Here is a 21,000-nt window from a genome sequence, read left to right on the forward strand (position 1 = left end):
GGGTTCAGTTGCCAACTATACCAAACCGTTCAGGTTACCGATATTCTGAGTTGCAAAGGGCAGGGAGCCTCATTTACTTACAATGGGATTTCACTGGACAGTATTTGGGGGTTTCCTCGTTATTAATACCTCCAAGAATCTAGAGTTTAACAGAAATATTCAAGTAGAAATGTACATTTTACCTTGTCACTGATCGCGGCTAGTTGTATGTATTTTGTGAGGCGAACGAAATTTTCGATGCAGAGGTCTAGCAGCTTCCTTGGATAAATCATTCTTCTGTACCAGAGACAAAAGAAACAATAAATTCACTGTCTGAATCTAATTTTATGACCAGCAAAGAACCCTGCAATAGTTAATCATCCCATCTGTTCTGTCACCAACACAAGTTTTAGTCAGCGTGCGGTAACACGCGCAGCTGAGTCGTGAGGGCTGAAAAACTGTTCCGATATCTCTGGCTAACTGTGATAAAGATGCAAAATATTTCTTCAATAATACATCTGAATCCCTATATAATCAGCAAATCCTCACGCCTTTTCGTGGAAATAATAAACATGCCGATCCATATTAACAGCGTAATAATAAAAGACCACGAAAAACGAGCTTGTTTTGGATGGCCTACTCAGATCGAACACAAACGATTCTTGCGATGCGCTTTCGTATGTTTCATCTCGTTGCAAGTAAATAAAAAAATATTCCTGTGCAAGAGCGAATAAAAGGCATTTTAATAATGTCTTGCATGTAAATTACATAAGTAGGCTAAAATTCGAAATAGTTTGAAATTTGCTCTCTATGACTGTCGGGTGGGCCCGGGGGAGGTGATTGGAAGAGCCACTGCAACAATGGCTGGCAGGCGGGAACTTTAGTACATGGCTATGGTATTATGGTTTTCTTTCCAGTATACTTTGCACATTTAGATAATTTTCTCTTAGATATACAAATCTTCACAATAGCTCAGTGACTAGGAGTCTTTTGTCAAATAACTTATAGAGCAAAATTTTGAAATCCCGGAGTTCCCGTCATCCTAGACTTATGTATTGACGAACATACCCGGCTTAAAAGTCTGGCCTCCACATTATATTTTATTCCATGGCTTTTGAACGATACTTGGGATAGAATTAATAAGTGAAGGTTACCAATCAAAAGGAATATTGACTGATATAGAATGGAATTGTGAGTAAAATGAGGCCAGCGAAATAACATATTTGGCTAATCAATTAGTCTATACTCCTTGTTCTAGCGTAATATCATTAAAAGTAATTTTACCAGTTTACGGGATTGGATATATTATAATGGCATCGTAATAGAGTTATTTTTTACATTCGAGCTATAAAACTATGTAGAGGATGAAGTTTGAACGATAAAATCTAATTTAAAGTTTGTAGCAGAGGTCTAAGTAGCCTGTCGTATAACAATCTTCAGTATCTCGGTACAATAATGGTTCGGAGTTTGCAGAACAATAAGAGAAATAGATAGAATATATAAAATTTAGGCCAAAGGCCAAGCGATGGGATCAATGAAGTCATTCAGCACTGGAACGGAAATTGACAGTTAAAAAGTTCGAATGGTATAACACGAGGAGAAACTAACAGGTGCATTGTGAATCAACTGTTAGGAGAGGCCGAGAGCCTGAAAAGTAAGATGGAAGAAAGAGAAGATGAAGAGAGGTACGGTAAAAGGAACGAAAGGAGTTGCAATTAGGGGCCGAAGGGATGCTGCAATGAACCTTATAAGTAAAGCCTACAGTGCACCGCCTGAGGTGCATGATGGCACTACCCCCTACGTGAGCGGAACATTTAGCAATGGGCGCAACAGCAATTTATTCACCACCGCCTTTACCAAGCAACCGGCTCGGAAAGGAAATTGAAAATATTAAAAGGTTTTTCATTTAACCAATCGCCATTTTTTTTTTACACATTTAAGGTGACAGCGCAGATTCTCAATTATCTACTTACTAAAGACCAAAATGTATAGGCTACTACCAGTAACCAGGTCTGTGAGGAAATGTGGGAAAACAGAACATGACAAATAAAAATAATCTGAAAGCGCAAGTTAGAGGGGAAGAGACCGGAAGGACATACAAAACAGCATCACCAAGTGTCCAGTTAGAATTGAAATGTCCAGAATTAGACTTTAAATGCCTCGTATCAAACTTGCGTATGACTTGGACGAATTTTGCTTGACATCTGTAATGTTGGGCCCACTGCCAATAAATAGACGAATGTCAGTGAATTCAATAAATTAGGTGTCATATCGGAGTAAATAGTGGTAGAATCAGAGCTTCCTGCCCAAACTAGGCCTACACTCCACAACCGCAAGTTACATTACTTAATAATGTATTTTATAACAACTAGCAAATCAGCGCACCGTAAGAAAGCATTAATAGGTACTTACGTATAATGAAAGAGTAGGCTTGGCCAAGAAGGTGGGCGTCGTCCATCAAAGTTGACATATCGATTCTCGACGTAGCGAACACAGATATCCATTATCCAGACTATTAATCTACAGTTGGGTTTGAAGAACCTGCCGCCTTCCCGCCAAGTGCAGCCGCTGTTCCATTAACCTCCCCTACTCAATCTCATAGACAACGATGCCAATTTTGATTAGCCTACTCATGTGATTTACGAGAAATTAGTTATTAAAATACATTTAATTTGCATATGCGTAGCCAGATATATCTTTTTATGTCCGTAAAACGAAGTAAATCATGATTATTTAAAGAAAATCGTTCGTTTTTGTTGGATGTGAATAGGCTGTGATACAATCTCGTCTTTCGAGTGCTTGTATTAGCATGTTATCGAAACAAACCGTAGTGTTTATGATTTATGTAACACGTTTTGAGGGTTTTTTAATATATAAACATGCACATAACATGTGATACTGAAGAAATATTTTTGCGCATTTATCACAGTTAGCCATCGGTATCGGAGACGAAGACTTTCTGTCGATCACTACCCATGCGCATGTGCCACATACATACTCTTGGGTAGATAAATTATTACAGTTGGGCTGATTATTTTTCTTTTTTTATTTTTGCTTTTTAGTATTCAATCCAAAACTTTATATTAAATACAGATTCGATGAAGGTTGAATTATTGTCGCTGTCATTCAGCAATAAAAGGTTGCAGTTCTTCAGAATGACAGACGTTCACCGTCAAGAGAAATTTCAGTACGTGAACATTTTGACTACAGTTTTTACAATTACAATTCAAGTGTCAGTATACCAAATTTACCTTCCAATTATATATTTTGCTCATATCTCCAAAATGGTAATGCCTATCTACCCACTGTAGGTGCCAAGTGCCTCTGTGATTCAGTGGCGATTCTACCCCTCAGAAAGTTGGGGGGGCAGCTCTGGGGCAAGGATAATTGTTGGGTGGGCATCATAGAAAAGTTGACTGTAAAATTAATTACAATTTTGGAAACATTTTGAAACTCATGGAGGAATGAATTTGACTAAAGGTAAAGGTTCATATAGAATTTTGTTTGATTCCTAAGCAAAACAACTGTAAAGCATCCATCTGATATTCTACCTGACTTGCAGGATATGGAAATTTAACATTCAAAACTATATATACAGTTCCAAACAATACGCAAACATTAAAGAATGGATAGTATGTATAAATATAATGCACATTTGAACCAAATAAAGAAAGGTAGTAACTATATGAAATGACAGATATACACGGGGCATGTCATGACAATTCTGAAAAGGTTCTGTTTGACAATCAAAACTATATACGATCCCAACCAATATGCAAATTATTAAAGAATGTTAAGTTTGTGTAATACACATTTGCACAACTTGAAGAAAGGTATTAACTAATGAAATGAACAGACATATATGGACCATGTCATGACCATTCTGAAAATGCAACTTTGACATTCAAAGCAATATACAATCTCAAACAATATGCAATTATTAAAGAATGGCAAGTTTGTATAATGCACATTTGAACAAAGTAAGGAAAGGTTTTAATTAATGAAATGAACAGACAGATATGAGGCTTATCATGAAAATTCTCAAAATGTTGTTTCGACATTCAAAACTATATATAATTCATAACAATATGCAATTGTTGAAGAATGGTAAGTTTTTATATTACACATTTGAACTCAAGCAGATATGGACCATTTTCGGGACAATTCTCAAAATGTTTAGTGCAGTTTAAATCTACGATTATCATGTCGGCTGCCAAACTCATCTTAAAACTATCTAAGTCAATAATCTCAGCCCGTTTACTTTCAATTGATAATAATGCAGTGTTACTTAATCTCTCACTAGTCATTGAATTTCTCAGAAATGTTTTTACTATTTTCATTTTGGAAAAACTTCTTTCACAAGAAGCACTATACTCTGTTTTTTTTTCATCTGTCCATCCGCCTGTGGTGTTTTTGTATGGCAACACTGCGTCCCGGGCTTTAGATAGTTACATTCAGCTTACATTCAACGATTATAATAATATCCTATTTCGAATATTAACGGTGTAATTCGCATACAGTAAATTATTAAAACACTTTTCAGTTACAAATGTACACCCAGATATCCTTTTATTTACCTAAAATTTACAATTAGCGTAACTATCTAAAGCCCGGGACGCAGTGTTACCATACAAAAACACCACAGGCGGATGGACAGATGAAAAAAAACAGAGTATAGTAACAGGAAGTGTTACAGCTATCAATAGTAACCTGTATAAGCAATCAAAGGCAGATTTATATGGATGAATAAATGACAAAAACTCCACCAATACTGAGATACTTTATTTATTTTTCCCAGAATTTCAGAAAAAAACTGCAATATACAAACAAATTCTGCATCCATCTGAGCAAGTAAACCTCTGGCAAATACAGCTCGAGCCCCAGTATCATATGCAGAAGTCTCCTTCAAAAATATATTCCAGACGTAATGAAGCCTTTTCATAGGAGACTTCCTTGTATTTGCTGATGCACTTCAGTCTTGAACAAGCCACAGAGCTATAAATGAAAAACTCTAATCTACTGTAAACATTGCTCAGGACTGTCAACATATATGTTAGGGACAATTACTAATATCGATTGCATTATGTAATGGTACGTGGGTGCAGCAGTTATGATGGAAACAGGCCTTTGTAAAAATTACATTTAGCTTGGCGTTTTCACCTACAATTTCATGACATGCTCCAGCGAATACTATTACTGTCGTAACTTTGCGGTGAAGTCGAATAATAAAAAAACCTTCATTTCATATTTCTTAATAGATATACATTTATCTTTATCTCAAGTGATGTATGAATTATAGATACAAAATACATCAAAATGGAGAGTTTTGTTAGTTTGATATGCAGCATAAGATAGTAACATTCATAATTGCAGTAATATGTGTGACACTGTTAAAGAAATCTTTTAGTTTTCATAGCCTCAAGGGATACTAAGTCAAATATTGCTTTTTAAGCGCGAACTGGTTGTCTCTGTGATTTAAGTTTTGGATTTTCTGTTCCCTGTATATTTACTGATTCACTCAATATGAGTGTTAGCAATATAACCAAATCATGTTGTGTGACTAGTTAGTGGCTATAGTTATATACAATAATGATTAATTTTATATATAATATTTCATTAAAAAGTGGGGGGGGGGGGGGCAAACCAGGGGCATGGCCAAAATCTGGGAGGGCAGCTGCCCCCCCACCTAGAATCGCCACTGCCGTGATTCCTCTTCCCTCTAATGGTCCAGTGGTCCTCAACCTTTTTTTTGGTCCATGCACCCTTTCACCATATATCAAAATGTCATTCCGCACCCCTCTCCAAAATGGTCTGCCTCCAAACGTGCACTCCAAAAGTCTGAGCTTACCAATCTGTGGTCACCACACAAATCCCCCGTGAAACGCTGAAATTCCTCCTCTAGGGGGAACCCCCCCCCCCCCCCCCCCACCCCCCCCCCCCCATAGAGAACTACTGTGCGACTCCGACACTGATGTCTGTTTACACTTCGCTTACTTTACACAACTTACAGATACATTTATTACTTCAGTTCGTTAAGGTAATAAAAACACAACCGCTTCAGTGCCATATCTTTTAATATACCAAATAACAACTACAAATCTTTAAAGATGCATCTACGTAGAAATTCTCTGTGCTCATTCAAGTATCAATATATAGCAGTGGCACTCTTTTATTCTATATACTTTTAATCTTTTAACTAGAGGAGATAGACTCTCTTTATTGTAAAAGGAATAACAGGGTTAAAGTTCTAAAAGTTCCAACTGAAGTCTATAGATACAATAGTAGAATATATTAGATTTTGTCTTATAAACAACTAATGGTACAAATATATAGAGCTATCATACATTATGATAAGTTCTAAATGCACTTTTCAATCCTTGGATGGACCTCTGTGGTTTCGCGATCAACGAGACTTCGAAACACCTACATGGCACTCGACTCTTCAACTTACCCTTGAGGATAAAAAAGAGAAAGTGAGTCGCCTTGAAGAAGCATTTAACTTCTTAGGCAGTCAAACATTCTGGCGGTCTCGTATCCTCGTCGTGTAGTTACTGAGAGATACATTAGCTGACAACAGGCATTTCTTCACTGCCCTCCCACGCTTCAAGCTGTTATCTTAGTCTTTTGTTTTTTTATTATTGTTTACGTCGATGCTCAGTACCTGATTTGGCACACGTAGACCTTTTTGGGCGCTGATTGATTTTGCAGACAACCGTTTGATCTAAACTCCATCAACTGTTCTCACTTACACCAGGAGAATTCGAATAAAAATTGGCCCTGATAATGCTTGTACTATCGTATCTGTGCAAACCATTGCACTCGAGCAGATGAGAGAATTACATGAATCAGGAGGAATTTTGTTTTGAAAACCTAGAATACCACACTGTCCTGAATGGAACCTTAAAAAAAGATTTTACAAAAGGGAAACAAAAGATAATCGAGTGACTTTGGCCATTTAGAAATAAATCACACCATTAAATACCTGTTCGTTTTGACAAAATTAATACAATTTCTAAAATATTTCTTGAAAAATAGATATTAACTGTCACGAAAGAATAATCATTTGACGATTTACTGATCTTTCTCGCTCTATTCAACACTTTTGCATCAGAGAATACGTGACAGATTTTAGTCAGTGGTCTTCATTCATTTAGAGAAAAAAAATTTTAAGCGCGTTTTCCAACCTTGAAAACAACAATCACTGGATGATTTTAACAATCACAGGGCCTCAGTTACAATCTTCTATTACTGTAATAAGTAAGTTTGTGAGACATTCATACGCAAGACATTGTTGCATAAAAGAACCGACAATGGGGAAACTCCGTTCTTTTAAGTTTTTGGCTTACTGGATGGACCATAGCAGTGGTTCTCAATCTTTTTTTTGTTCCATTCACCATATGTCAAAATGTCATCCACCGCCCGTTTCACAAATTGTCTGCCTAAAAAAAAAAAAAAAGGTGCATTCCAAAATATGCAACAAAATAGTAACACGAACACACAAGCTAGCAGAGAGAAAGTCCAGCGTGACCGGTCAGTAGTGCGGACCGATGCACACTGTGTTTTGCGTGATCCTAGAAGCTAGAACCACTTTACATTTACACGTTTGGTCCCTATTGTCACTATAGTTTTTCCAAAATGACCAGAGAGCTCTGGTGGGGCTGTTTGGTTCCTCCCACGTGTGTTCAATCTCCGCATATCTGCCAAATTTATAACAGCAGAGATAAAACCATTCCTCCCATTACAGATATCAAATATCATCTTTTCCGTTACGCAGTTCTAAATCAATTACATAGTAGGTTCACGACTGATAAAGTTTTTTTCATGCAATAACAAGAAACGGAGTCAGATTTTCTATCAACATGGCATCTCGTTTTGGTGCTGTTGCCAATATTTCAATCCTACGAGAAACTCACGCAATTTACATATTAAAACTGAGCTACGGGCAATTTGTTCCACATTTACTGAAAAATAAAGGGCTTTTATTTTCGCAAGGGTCGGGGTATGGTAAAGATTGGGCTTTAAGGACATATCCACTCTGGCTCTAAGAATAATTCCACATCTTTTCAAAGTTATAAAATCTTTTAAGAAACCGATTCTTGCATGCAACGTCTTGTGAGTGTGTGTGTGTGTGTGTGTGTGCCTGCGTTTAATCTTACCTCAACACTCGCTATACTGGTAACTGATTAACTCTCATATTATTCCCACTGCCACGCACTTTGACCTGAAATACCACCATGGTTGGTTAAACTGGAGATATTCACATTCTTTGCAAGTCTTCACTCATGGTCTGGTTTCTTTTGCCCGTTTTTATTGAAGGAGTTCTCTTATACCTCTCAGTAAAGTGTAAAGATGGAAACGATAGAGCAGACGAAGGGAAACTGAATGACCCGAGTCTCAGTCATCTCACGAATAATACTGTATAAATACTAATCTAACAGTAAATAAAGAATTGGGCCGTATCTTCTTTGCCTTCAGCTTTTCCCATTTCTATATGGGGTCGCTGTTTCTAGTCAGCCAGTTCCACCTTTCTCTCTCCTGTACATCTTCTCTTAGACCCTTTTCCTTCATGTCACTCAATAATTTATCTTTCCACCTGAACTTTGGGCCCTATCTTCTATCTCTTGCAAATGTTTTAAGAATGCTGAGTCATCCCTCCTGTTTTATATTCGCAATGTCCGTTATACTTCCTTGAAGTAGTTTCCGTCTGAAGACTTTTTTCGTGTTGAACTTCGCACCTCGGACGTTATTCGTCTTGAAAGACTGAATGGACACTCATCATATGCAAGAATACAGTAGCCGTTATTGCTTCAATTGTGGACATATGCTAAATTTTGACGGAAATCATATGAAGACCAAAACACTTACAAATTCAAACCTACATAAAAAAGAACCACAGGAAAGGATTTATTCATCCGTTGTCATAACGAAAATTTGAACTCAAAACTTATCCTCACCATATTCAGATTTCTTAATCCATGTTATCGTCTTCGCCGTCTGAACCTGAATTATATCCGACTTGTTCCCGCCACCAGTCTCGAACCTCCCCAGAACCGGAGGCAGAGCGCGGGAGAACCGCCTTGTTACTCGTGATGTCGCTTATTGGTGGCGCGCTGCCTGTCACTGGAATACCTTCGCCTTCGCTGACGTGGGGTAGGTTTTTACTGCCACCTGAGAGAAAAAATAATTTGTAAGAAGCGAATAAGGAGGCTTCACTTCCCTGCTTGGTAGACTTTTCTAAGAAAAGTTTAGCATGAAAACAATCAAAGCCGTTGCTTCTAAACCGGGGAGTGAGCTAAAACTAACTCTATGACCTGTGACAAAATGACTGACAATGATACGAGACAAATATTTACTGTTGCTGTTATTACTATGACTAATGTTACTATACGTTTTGTCTTTCTGTCCCACGAAAGGTAAGTGTAACTGCAGCGCATACCTGAAGGTCTGGTCTTCCTAGGTTTCGAGTCGTGTCTGGCGTGCTTCTCTCTCGTCGGAGCGTCAGATAAGGTTGGCGCCAAGTAGTTTCTTCCACTGATACTCGTCATGGAATCAGTTCTCACCATAATCATGCCCTTCTTCCGTTCGCGAGTTCTTTCTCCCTCCTGTGGAGTGAGTGCACAAGACTGTATTTAGTCCAGAGTAGACAGTATACACTTAAAACGCCCGTAAAACACTACATTCTTTTGTTTTGAAATCTCTAAGCGAATGAAGCTAAATGGTTGCTGCTAATTTATCGATTTAAAAATTAAAAAAAAAAAAATCAGACCCAACTGCAACTACAAGAAGAAACCATGATATTTTGGACTTGAAAATCAAAATATGAAAACCATCCCTGTGAAAAGATTCACCTTGTTCTCCACTTCTTTTTCCTTGTCGTGAATTGGCGGCTTCTTTTCATCGTGTAGGCTGACGATCAGAGGTTCATTCGTTTCTCGTAATCCAGCCATCAATGAAGTTTGTTCTTTTTGCTGAAATTACGGAATACGACGAAGTCGTTAGTTACGCAGTGCTACTTGGCTAATTATTTGACATGGACATTATTTTCTAGGGTAAAATAGTAACGTGAATATCAAATTAGTCACATAGAAACAGACACAGCTTTAGCAGTAAAGTAACATTAATGATATTATCTTCTCATTAAACTGTGCTTGCACATATATATATCCTTGCAAAAAGGCAATACCACTAAAACAAACTGAAAAGGGAGAAAGAAAACATAAACTGAATATAAATAAGAAGGAAGAAGTGAAAAAATAACATAATTTTGACGAAAAATATATAAAAATGCAGCCTTCAATGGGGCTATGCATTGTAGAGCACTACAGTATACAATAGCAAATGGTACTACAGTAGATTCACATCAACCGTGCATTTGATGTTTAGGCCAGTCCCTTACGACGCTCCTGATTGGCTGTTGATAAGCCAGTCACAGCCCAGGGCTGGAAACTCAGTTTCTCTCGAGAGTTCACATAGGCAGGATGTATGTTCCACATTCCCTGAGGGATACTTTTGAAAGACGTATCTCTCAGGAGAGGTGGAACATAGATCCTACCCATGTGAACTCTCGAGAGAGACTGAGAGTTTCCAGCCCTGTGATTGGCTTATCAACAGCCAATCAGGAGCGTCGTAAGGGACTGGCCTAGATATCAGATGCACGGTTAATGTGAATTTACTATAGAACATACCACCCTAATGCGCTTGAGGCAGTTGTCGAGCCAGTTTCTGATTGTCTGTTTGGCTACCTCTTCCTCAATGATGTACTCGAGTTCTTCTCTGGCCATCAATTCTTCAAGCTGCAGGGATTTCCGGATGTCTACACTTCGATAGGACAGCATGCTGAGCCAAGAAAAATAAGGTGATTAGATAAAGGTCGCCACTAACGTTCAGTTAGCGACAGTCGGACTGTGCAGTTAGGGTAAAAAACTGCATGGTACAGGGGTGGACCATATACGATCAATGTGTACAACCCAAGAAAAGTACATTATAACGCGTCCTGACACCGGAGTAGAGGTCTTTAGCTCCGTTTCTCACCAACAACAAGTCGCGTCTGAGGCCCATCTCCGATGTCAGGACGCGTTATAATGTACTTTTTTTGGGGTTGTACACATTGATTGTACATGGTCCACCCCTGTACCATGCGGTTTTTTACCCTATAACTATGCAGGCATAACTAAACGTTAGTGGCGGGCTTAATACTGCAAATATACAGGGCACACCAGTAGACACATTATTTTTAATGCTTGCATGTTTTTAACTAGTTCAAAGAAGACTGACAACACAAGACAGAAATGATGCATTACTTGAGCACATCGTGAAAAGTGACGTCGTCTCCATTATGCAGACGTTCCAGCTCGTAGCACATGTGTTTAAAGAGCAAACGGTCCTTTTCGGGGTCGACTTCCAGTCTTCCTTTGAGCAATCGAAGGATGAACTTCACCTTTAGAAATAGAGTGAAAACAAACTTCGTCAATGGCTGTAAATGATAGTACTTACTCAAAATTACAGTGGACCAAATAAAATATTCCAGTATTTTGGTAATAAGAACTGTGGCTACCACTACTACTGACTGAGAAGAGTTGAAAAGTAACCAAAAGACCTAGGCCATTTCCAGAAGCCATTCCCTTGATCAAGTATTCTTGCCGGTATTTGTAGGATATGTTCACAACTTGGAATTAATTTCTCGTTTTCTTAATATCCCGTGGCACTGGCTTCTTCAGTATTCACAATTTTTTTTACCAGTTCATTGTTTTTAGTTTATATAAGCCTTATTTGAAAATACACTATTTATTTATTTTTTCTAAAGTTGAATTTACCAGTTAAATATCCAGTCCGCGATTTGACAAATTTCATAGCTTTCTCTGTATTTTGCATTTTCATTTTAATTCTCCTACATTCTAGGAGAAATAATCTTCAAGAAGTCGCCGTTAAATGTAGCTTTCGACTCCATCTTAAGCACCTGTTGCAGTGAGACTAGCAACTCGATGCAAAATCAAATCCGAAAATCACTGATTAGTCCTTGTAAATATTAATATTAATTCAGCCAAATGAAATAAGTTACAGAAAACTAAGCTATATGCAAAAACATTATTATACCTTTGTTTTACAGTAAGTTATTAAGCATGAAAATGTCATGTAACAACGAAAAGTGTCTCAAAAAACCCTGCAGTTCACCCAATTTCGTCTGTTTCCAACGTGATCGAAAGTTCCAATACCCAAACTACATTAATCGTGGATTTGATGTCTAGGCCAGTCCCTTACGACGCTCCTGATTGGCTGTTGATAAGCTCTCAGTCTCGAGAGTTCACATAAGCAGGATGTATGTTCCACCTTTCCTGAGGGATACGTCTGTCGAAAGTATCCCTCAGGAGAGGTGGAACATACATCATGCCTATGTGAATTCTCGAGAGAGACTGAGAGTTTCCAGCCCTGTGAATGGCTTATCAACAGCCAATCAGGAGCGTTGTAAGAGACTGGCCTAGACATCAAATGCACGGTTGATGTGAATCTACTATAGAAAAATGGCAGAATTGGAATTCAGTAAGTGAATAAAAGAAAGCGTCTACTTCCAGCGAATACTCACTTTCCTGACAGGTATCACCCCACGCTGGTTGACGTCAACTATATTCCAGGTGTTCTGGAAATTACGGATATCGGCGTAAGAAAGAAGCGCGTCTTCTTCATTCGAGTAGAATAACGAAAAGTTCTCCATGATGATAGCTGTTAGGAAGATTAGATATCTATTAGTAAAAGATGTGAGGTTGCTGCATTCTTGTTGGATTTTCCTATGCAACTACATGTACTTCATTAAAAGAAATACTTTCAAAGCAAACGCAAGTTTTACAAATAAAATAATTTCCTAGCGTATGCTCATTAATCATATTATCATTAACTGAAGCTGATGCAAAGATTATACTACTGTTCACTTGCTCTTAAATTAAAACCTTACAGGAACGCCAAAGCTTAGTATTAGGTATTTAAGCAAAAATTCTGCTTAGTACATTTTGCCTTCATTTCAAGGACATTTCTGATATATTTAGCAATACCTAGTATCCAGACTAATTGGAACCAACCACACACTATGCATAGATAAGAACATGATGTATCTACAGTCTTACCCACAAGTAAATTTAGTACGATGTAAGTAATGATGACGTAGAAGGAGCAGAAGAAGATGAGTGAACCAGTGAAGTTTCCACAGTCCGTTTCCCAGTAGTTTTCCCCGGGAGTGCAGAAAGGTGGTGCCACCATGCAATCGTGCATGATTTTATTCCAGTCTTCACCTGTGACTATACGGAACAGGAGAGTTATGCCATTGGTCGCCGTCTGGAAGTTGGCTTGCCTGCAAAGTCATGAATCTTTCTTACAAAATTGGAATTTTAAACAAAAACTCGTTATGAAAATTGTTTACTGCTGTTTCTACTATTTTCCACTACCAAGTGCATACCAAAATGTAAGAGGAAAAGTTGATTTACTTAAATGTCTATTTTTCAACTTTCCAGCGCATGACGTCACACGGCGGCCTCTTCGGTAGCCCAAAGCTGCTGGGGAGTGGGGAATCCAGTATCTTCCCCTTGTAAGTGTCAACACGTACGTAGGTGGGAGTTTTCACGGATTTGCGACCATTCATAAAGTTTTTGGGATCTATTACGTTATTGCGGTGGTGATATGTGCTATTTATGGATTAACAAAGCAAAAGACGTCTCCCTGAAGATCCCGAAATGTATAGTATAAACACCAAAAACCCAAGAGTGTGTTCGGTCCATTTTCAACAAAGCTATTATGCAAGAAACACCAGCATGAATTGCTTAGCTACCGCCTCGCATATACAAGAAAATTGAAGGATGCTACTGTACCGAACCAACGTTTACCGCTGCACTGCATGATAGAGCTCTTGTTGATTCAGGTATTTAACTTCTTGACTTTGGTTTAGTCAACCTGTTACATTTAAAATTGTGAATAAAAATATTAACTATTGGCTTATATGACTGCTTTTATCAATTAACGTGCATAAATATGTCTTTCGTTCGATTCCTAATGCAAGTAAACCATTTGACTGGCTAAGAGTGGTAAGACTGAAATTAAGCCTAGACATGTGTCGATAAGAATGACTGCAAAGGGGAAATAGTACTAAGTAGTCAACGAGAGAGAGAGAGAGACTCGAACATTTTATTGAGATTATTTTCATGTGCATGAAATGGGCCTATTACCTATTTGTTGGGGAAGGGTACAGTTATTTGAGAGAGAGAGAGCGTTTTGCATACCTGCATGAACCAAAGGTTTATCAATATAATTCTAGCAATTAAAGAGCATATACAGTATGTAATACTTTCCATTCGATTCTTAATGCAAATAAACCAAGTTCACTGGTTAAATGACAAAATTGGAATTAGGCCTAGAACTGTTTATTGAGAATAACTGCAAAGAGAAATTATAGTCACGAAAGCGGGAGAAAAGGCAAATTTGATTACAATTGCGTTCATATGTATGAAATAGCCAGTTATTTGTTCGGTAAAGGAGGGGGTCGCTGAACACTTAGCTTTAGGCCTACTTCCCCTTCTGGGAAAAAAAAAAAAAAAAAAAGTTTTCTGAAACTAACAGTACAGAGTGCGTGCGGCAATGTATCTACGAGTCAAGGAAGGAATTCCTAGATGTTTGTATAGTATGTTGACTACTCATACAAATTTAGAAATGGGACAGAAATAAAGCCAATAACAAACAGGCTGGGAGTTCATCCTTACCTGCCGATTCCCTCTCCGTATTTGACAGTGCCGAAGAGAATGCAACCGGCCAGAGCGTACGAGAGGATGAGCACGAACATTCCCATAATAATGAAGAAACTCTTGTAGACAGAGACTCCCACTGTCAGCATCAGCATCTTGAGAGTGGCATGTTTGCCAGTGATGGTGAAGAACCGAAGAATGATCACCATAAAACCGAACATGTGTGATTCATTCGTCTGCAGCCCAAAGACAGGAACTTTGTTTAGGTCTAGTATGAGTAATCATAGTTATATCACATTACTGTGTCATATATTTATATCAGCTCAGTGGTTCATAAATCTAAACAGTATCAACAATTTTGCTGTCAAATATTATATCATGGTATGCTTACATTTTCCCTCCTGTTTTTAATCTTGGTTAACTTGATATCATTACACTTGCTTACATTTGTCGATTATCTCAAACATACACGTATATACACTCATATCTACCCATATATCTATCTATCTGCCTTCCTACCAACAGACACACATCCACAAACACACACACATACTCTACTATATATATATATATATATATATATATATATATATATATATATATATATATATATACACATACATACATACATACAGGCATACATACATGTGCGTGTGTATGTGTGTAGATAGAAATGTGTACATTTGTATTACTTCATAAGTACGGATATAATCTGCAACAGTAAGTCTAATGACATCACTGATCCACACAAAATACGAAGAAGTTCTGCACGCCATAGCAAAATAGTTGTCATTATTCAAGTGATAGAATTATGCAATTATGGGAACAGAAATAAAAATGCGCAAGAATAGAGTGCGTGGGCGTGTTGTTAATGCCCCTGCACAACACATTAATATTAAGTCTAAGTGAAAAGAAAAGGGTGGGTTTTAGTCTCTCTCGGTGGTCCTGGTTTTAGTGCAGAAGAAGCCAGACTTCTTTAGTACTAACCGCCTCCCCCAAGACACATGAGGACGAACGGATAGTCGCAATAGGTAAATACACAGCATATTTTAAACAACAGCTTAATTAAATACGAGAAAACGTCTGAAAAGAACCCCCTGCATTTAATGAGGACTGACTTCACAAAAATCAAGGTGTAGAACACAGTCGTCACCTGGATCGTGTAATTGAGGATAATCCAAACTACGCCGAGAACTGTGACGAAGAGGTCGTAGCGATTGCGACGACTCTGCCAGTACCCTCGGGGAGTGAAGGCGATCAGCTTCATGACGACTTCACACACGAACACCAGATTCAGAAGCGAAGAGGCGATCGCCAGAGATTTCGTGCGGTTGTCCTCCTGGTTCCACTGGGTGGAAGGAAATGGCTCGGTGAGATGGAGTCAGTGCATAAATATATCAATAGATACATTTAAAAAAAAATTAATAATAAATGAGATGGGTGACTGTGTAAGTATCATAGTCGTTGAATCCACGAGGGAAATACAGAATGAGATCTCACTTATTAAAAAGGAAAAATATCATTTTTGTTACAGCCAAGAAAATAACCTTTGATTAAAAGACTTCGAGCATTTGCCAATTATTTCCTTTGATTATTAAGTAGTTTTGTGAATGCATTGGGATTAACTGCAACTTTACTTGTATTGTCCTCTCAGCTTCCCTCTTATAATACTTGCCCAAGAGTTTCATAATAATAATAATAATAATAATAATAATAATAATAATAATAATAATAATATAATAATAATAATAAAGATTGAATCCATCGCATCAAGGCAATGAAAGAAGCGTCTTCGATGTAGTTAACTTAACCGTAAACTTGCCCACAACTTTTATCATATCTTTTGACGTAGATATTTTTAGGCTATTTGGAATATGGGATAGATTAATGATAATAAGAGTGAAGTTATTAGAGACGGAGCATAGTACTCACAGCAACGCACAATAAACTGCTGTTTATGATAACCGAAACAGCTACAAATCTCTTGAAGTAGATGTTCTGGGTGATGTCGTAGATGAAAGCCCTGAAGGCCCGTCCGTCTGGTCGAGGAGGAAGATGCAGAGGCTGAGCGATCTTCAACCTCTTCTTGAGGTCACACCTGTAATATGTGGCCCCTTTCTTTGAAATGTATAACTCGGTGAGGATGATGGTTGGGTGCGGAACCAACGTAAGACTGAATTAAGTCTCATTTCAGGAGTCTATGCCCCAAGGGTTACAAATGATCAGTCTTGGTCTACATTATATATATATATATACGTATATATATACGTATATATATAATGTGTATATATATATATTATATTATATATATATATATATATATATATATATATATATATATATATATATATATATAATATATGTATATATATAAAATTCCCATGTAAGGAGACACCAAGGTTACGAACATTCAATCGTGTTTAGTCCATGCTTTATAATATAGATGGCCTTGAAAGTGACCGAAAAGTTACAGTCTTGCTTATCCTACGTTTTATAATACAAATGGCCATGAAGGGGACCCCAAGGTTACAAACAATTTTGCTTAGCTACGTTTTATATTAAAAATAACAATGAAAGGGACCCCAAATAGTCTTGTTTAACCTATACGTTCATAATACAAATGATCATGAAAGAGAACTACTAGGTTACAATCAATGAGTCTTGTTAAATCTAAGTTTTATCATACAAATGGCTGGAAAGAGAGCAACGTGAAGCCAAAGTAATACGCACCACCTCCTCTGGTCGACAGTGAGAAGGGCAGTGCCCTTGTTCTCTGAGTAGTTGGCAATAACCACACCCACGAACAGCGTCAGGCCAATCATGCATCCCAAGAAAACGAAGATGTGAATGTAGATGGTTGAAGCCTATAATGAGAGAATAAGTTGTCATGAGTTTTCCTTTGAATTGGAGGACTCGAGCGCTAAACAGATATAGGATTCAGGCTTACTATATGAAAAGATGACTTCTTGATAGGCCTACGTCTTCAATCTCACTAACACACATGAAATAAAGCAAATGAATATAGATGTATAAAATCGGGTTCCGTCGTTAAATCTATTCGGAGTTACTAAACAAGATGCTTACATGAAAACTGCTCATACCTCAAATGAGAAGGGCGATTTTCCTATGCTTGATGGAAATAAATTCTTTTTTTCGAATTACATTTATGAGAACAAAACACAGTAAGTCGTTCCTTCTGTAATAAGTATGTGAATTTCATCCGTGCAAAATTTGCCATTTTCGCATTATACCTCGCCTACCTTAGCAACTTTACAATATTAATATAATGTATTATCAAACCTATGTGATATCCGTAACAATCTGCAATTCAGACAAGTTTATTTAGGTTTAGATGCTTCATGCTTGAAATTCCCCCAGATAAGATTTCGAAAGCGAGAAAAATAGCGAAAACAAGAGGACATTTTCAATTTCACTCTCGAAGGAAACTAAATTTTACCCCGAAATAACCCGAATCTATTAATTAAATTGTTATTTATATAATTTAACTATGCAACGAATAAGTTCTATCTTTGTCACTGTATTTTGCAAGGATGAAACAAATATGACAGAGAACTTCCTTGAGGATTTCACTGCACGAGGTAATAAATGATGTGGACATTGACGAGTTATATCATCGTTTTGTCAGGAACAATGGCTAATGTGAGTCTATTTTCTATCTATCACGTACTAAAGCTACCTCACGAAGGCAAGAACACCAATACTGCACGTATAACCTTATTATTTAACATACACTATGAATATATATGTGTGCGTAAGTGTATTCGCTGATTTATATAATGATTACATATCTACAGGCTGTTACCGCGACCATCAAGACTAAGTGGATGGTACGATGTGGTAAATAACTAAGGTGTAAATTTCCTGAGAAAAGTAGACTTCGTTACAGTTCGGTGAAATTTGTAAGCTATTCTTAAACCTTATAGTCTACCTCAATTTCAGAATATAAGGAATGATCTACTGTACATTTAGAAGGAACAACCTGCAAATAAGCATATGGACATTGGATTTATGCATTCACGAATGTAATTAAGTACTCTGTGTATGGATGTAAACACCAAAAGCTCAAGAATATTTAATCTTACCATGTTTCATGATCTTCTAAAAGCCGTACAATGACTATTCACTCTTCACAGTTATAACTTCTTAGGTACAAAGTAACAACGCGAATTATACAGAGGAGCAAATAAGACAAGACTCTCCTCTCCACTTCAGACGGGGACTTTTGAGACATGCAAACAAGGAGTTTTCACAAATGACTCGCTAATTCTCTGTTGTGCCAGTAACCTAAGAAAGTTATCATTATAACGATGCAATGATGAAATTAATGGACAAACACACACAAAACAAGACACAGAATCATGCCTGCACTTCAGAAACATCTAAAGAAAAACAAAGAGTGCTATGGTTTCAAAGGACATCTATGATGATTTAGTACAGATCATCTAAAGAAAAAAAATCAACACCAATTAGTAAGATACACTGGAGCACATCATGACAAGATCGCAGTTGACGAGGGTTCTAGTAGTAGAAGAAGATTAGGAGGAGGAGGAAGTCGTAACTTACGAAACCAAGGCGCATTTTTAATACGTCTCGAATGTCAAGCCAGCCTTTGAAAGAAAGAACCTCAAAGAGGGCCAGCATGGCATTTCCAATGTTGTCAAAGTTGAAGCGTCTGGGGTTGGCCCTGCGGAGATCATAGGGAGGCACAACAACACGGAGATTAGCTTTCGAATTGCACGAGACGATCATGACAAACAAAGTAACCTCTTTTTTTTTCTATGGTCTAAGACTCTAAGGTTTTGTCTGTGCATGCTAATGTCACCTAAACAAAACCTCTCGTATTACTATTTCATGAAACCTGAATGCCCTTCACGTAAGTTCACGCTCATTCGACCCATTGTTTTGACTCAAGCGAAAATCAGATTTCGTTCACTAAATGCTCAATTTTGGGCCGGTCGGAATTTCAAACAGCCAAAGGAGATCGTCTTCATTGTAGATTGTTTTCTCATTGATCATTTCCTCGAAACACTTTCACAAATCCAGCTCCAGCTCTTTTATGAACTGTTGTCACACAGCTTCCGCTTACCTGTCTTCTATTGATTTACATCATAATTATTTCAATTCTCTCTTGTTTTTTATACATAACGTTATTTTCTACATTTTTGTGATGAGGAAATGTATGCTGAGGAAACTAACATCAAATCATAATGATTTTATCGTGAATTGAAATGCATTTGAAGGTTTAACATCAAGACCAAATACAGATTGACTTGGGCTTTGTGATGAGAGATAGAGAGAAAGAGAGCTCCCAATTCTGGCCGTGATCATTTCAGTTTTCCTTTTTTCATACTACAGATAGGATCGTTCTAAATAATTTTCCCTTTCTGAATATATTCTTATAACAAAATATGGCTGTAAATCCCCTTGATATAAATTTTCCTTTCAAAATATATTCTTATAAAAAAAGTCAGTAAATCCCTTAATAGAGAGAATATTTTTGGCAACTGTATCCTGCGTTCAATATCGGAACGAATAACTTTTTCAGGTTATCCGTATCATCATCAATCTAGTTACGCACAAGAGTAATGAAATCTATTTGTGTCTCATCTCATAAAACCATTTTTCATAGTTTAAACATATAATATAAATTTTTCTGGCCTATCTAATGAATAATATTCTGCTCATCCCTATCAGCTCCAGATGCAATTTACAGACTTAAAGCAGAAGCACGGAGGAACAATCCAAGATATAAAATTAAAATTAAAGAAATGGCAACTTAAGAAGCCGAGAACGCAAGTCAATCCATTTGATGCCACCCAACTCTATCTGCCTCTGTGTCTCGTTTGGTCACTAATTTCACACGGTCATTATTAAAAGACATTTATCATAGCTTAAAAGGCCAAATCCACGAACGCTTGCTTGCAGCGAATGAACTAGATTTAGGCGGGGTGCGTCCACCACGGTCACTTCAACGTGACAAAAAGAAACAAGAAAATGAAATCATAAGTTTGTCAAATCAGGAGAATCTTTGCATGACGAAGATGAGCGTTGTGTCTTTTTTTATTTGATCGCCAAGAAATGGAGGAGGCCTCCTTTGGTTCCTGAGCTGGCTCTACTGCAACTATTTTGATACAGTTCATTAACTAGAATTTGATGAGTGTGGAAAAGGACCCTCCCCCACACAAATGTCAGTGTCGAAGAAACGTGATTCGTTTAATTTCTTCAACCTAAACTTCAATAGTAATGAATGGAGACACTGGGGGAGCCAGAGGGAGAACGT

The 21,000-nt window shown here is 37.5% G+C and overlaps 2 protein-coding genes across 6 annotated transcripts in view; both read right to left on the bottom strand.

Annotated features, from left to right (window-relative positions):
• LOC135214844 (uncharacterized) overlaps window positions 1–2,542 on the bottom strand; it is a 62,210-nt gene extending 59,668 nt beyond the window's left edge. For 2 of the 3 annotated variants that reach the window (XM_064249257.1, XM_064249256.1), the window contains exon 1: window positions 183–419. In XM_064249257.1, coding sequence (XP_064105327.1) covers window positions 183–272 — 90 coding nt within the window. In that variant the 5' untranslated portion in view covers window positions 273–419. Of the gene's footprint in view, window positions 1–182; window positions 420–2,391 lie in introns of those variants that run through there. The other variant, XM_064249258.1, reaches the window with a different exon arrangement.
• A 5,279-nt stretch (window positions 2,543–7,821) lies between these two features.
• LOC135214840 (sodium leak channel NALCN-like) overlaps window positions 7,822–21,000 on the bottom strand; it is a 45,403-nt gene continuing 32,224 nt past the window's right edge. For all 3 annotated transcript variants that reach the window (XM_064249241.1, XM_064249242.1, XM_064249240.1), the window contains exons 21-32: window positions 19,284–19,404; window positions 17,430–17,563; window positions 16,632–16,797; window positions 15,853–16,047; window positions 14,718–14,935; window positions 13,095–13,318; window positions 12,560–12,696; window positions 11,280–11,416; window positions 10,665–10,815; window positions 9,828–9,947; window positions 9,416–9,581; window positions 7,822–9,147 (exon numbers count right to left, since the gene is read on the bottom strand). In XM_064249241.1, the coding sequence (XP_064105311.1) occupies window positions 8,948–9,147; window positions 9,416–9,581; window positions 9,828–9,947; window positions 10,665–10,815; window positions 11,280–11,416; window positions 12,560–12,696; window positions 13,095–13,318; window positions 14,718–14,935; window positions 15,853–16,047; window positions 16,632–16,797; window positions 17,430–17,563; window positions 19,284–19,404 (1,969 nt within the window). In that variant the 3' untranslated portion in view covers window positions 7,822–8,947. The remainder of the gene's footprint in view (window positions 9,148–9,415; window positions 9,582–9,827; window positions 9,948–10,664; window positions 10,816–11,279; window positions 11,417–12,559; window positions 12,697–13,094; window positions 13,319–14,717; window positions 14,936–15,852; window positions 16,048–16,631; window positions 16,798–17,429; window positions 17,564–19,283; window positions 19,405–21,000) is intronic.

This window comes from Macrobrachium nipponense, chromosome 46 (assembly GCF_015104395.2).
Source record: "Macrobrachium nipponense isolate FS-2020 chromosome 46, ASM1510439v2, whole genome shotgun sequence".
Taxonomy (NCBI): Eukaryota; Metazoa; Arthropoda; class Malacostraca; order Decapoda; family Palaemonidae; genus Macrobrachium; species Macrobrachium nipponense.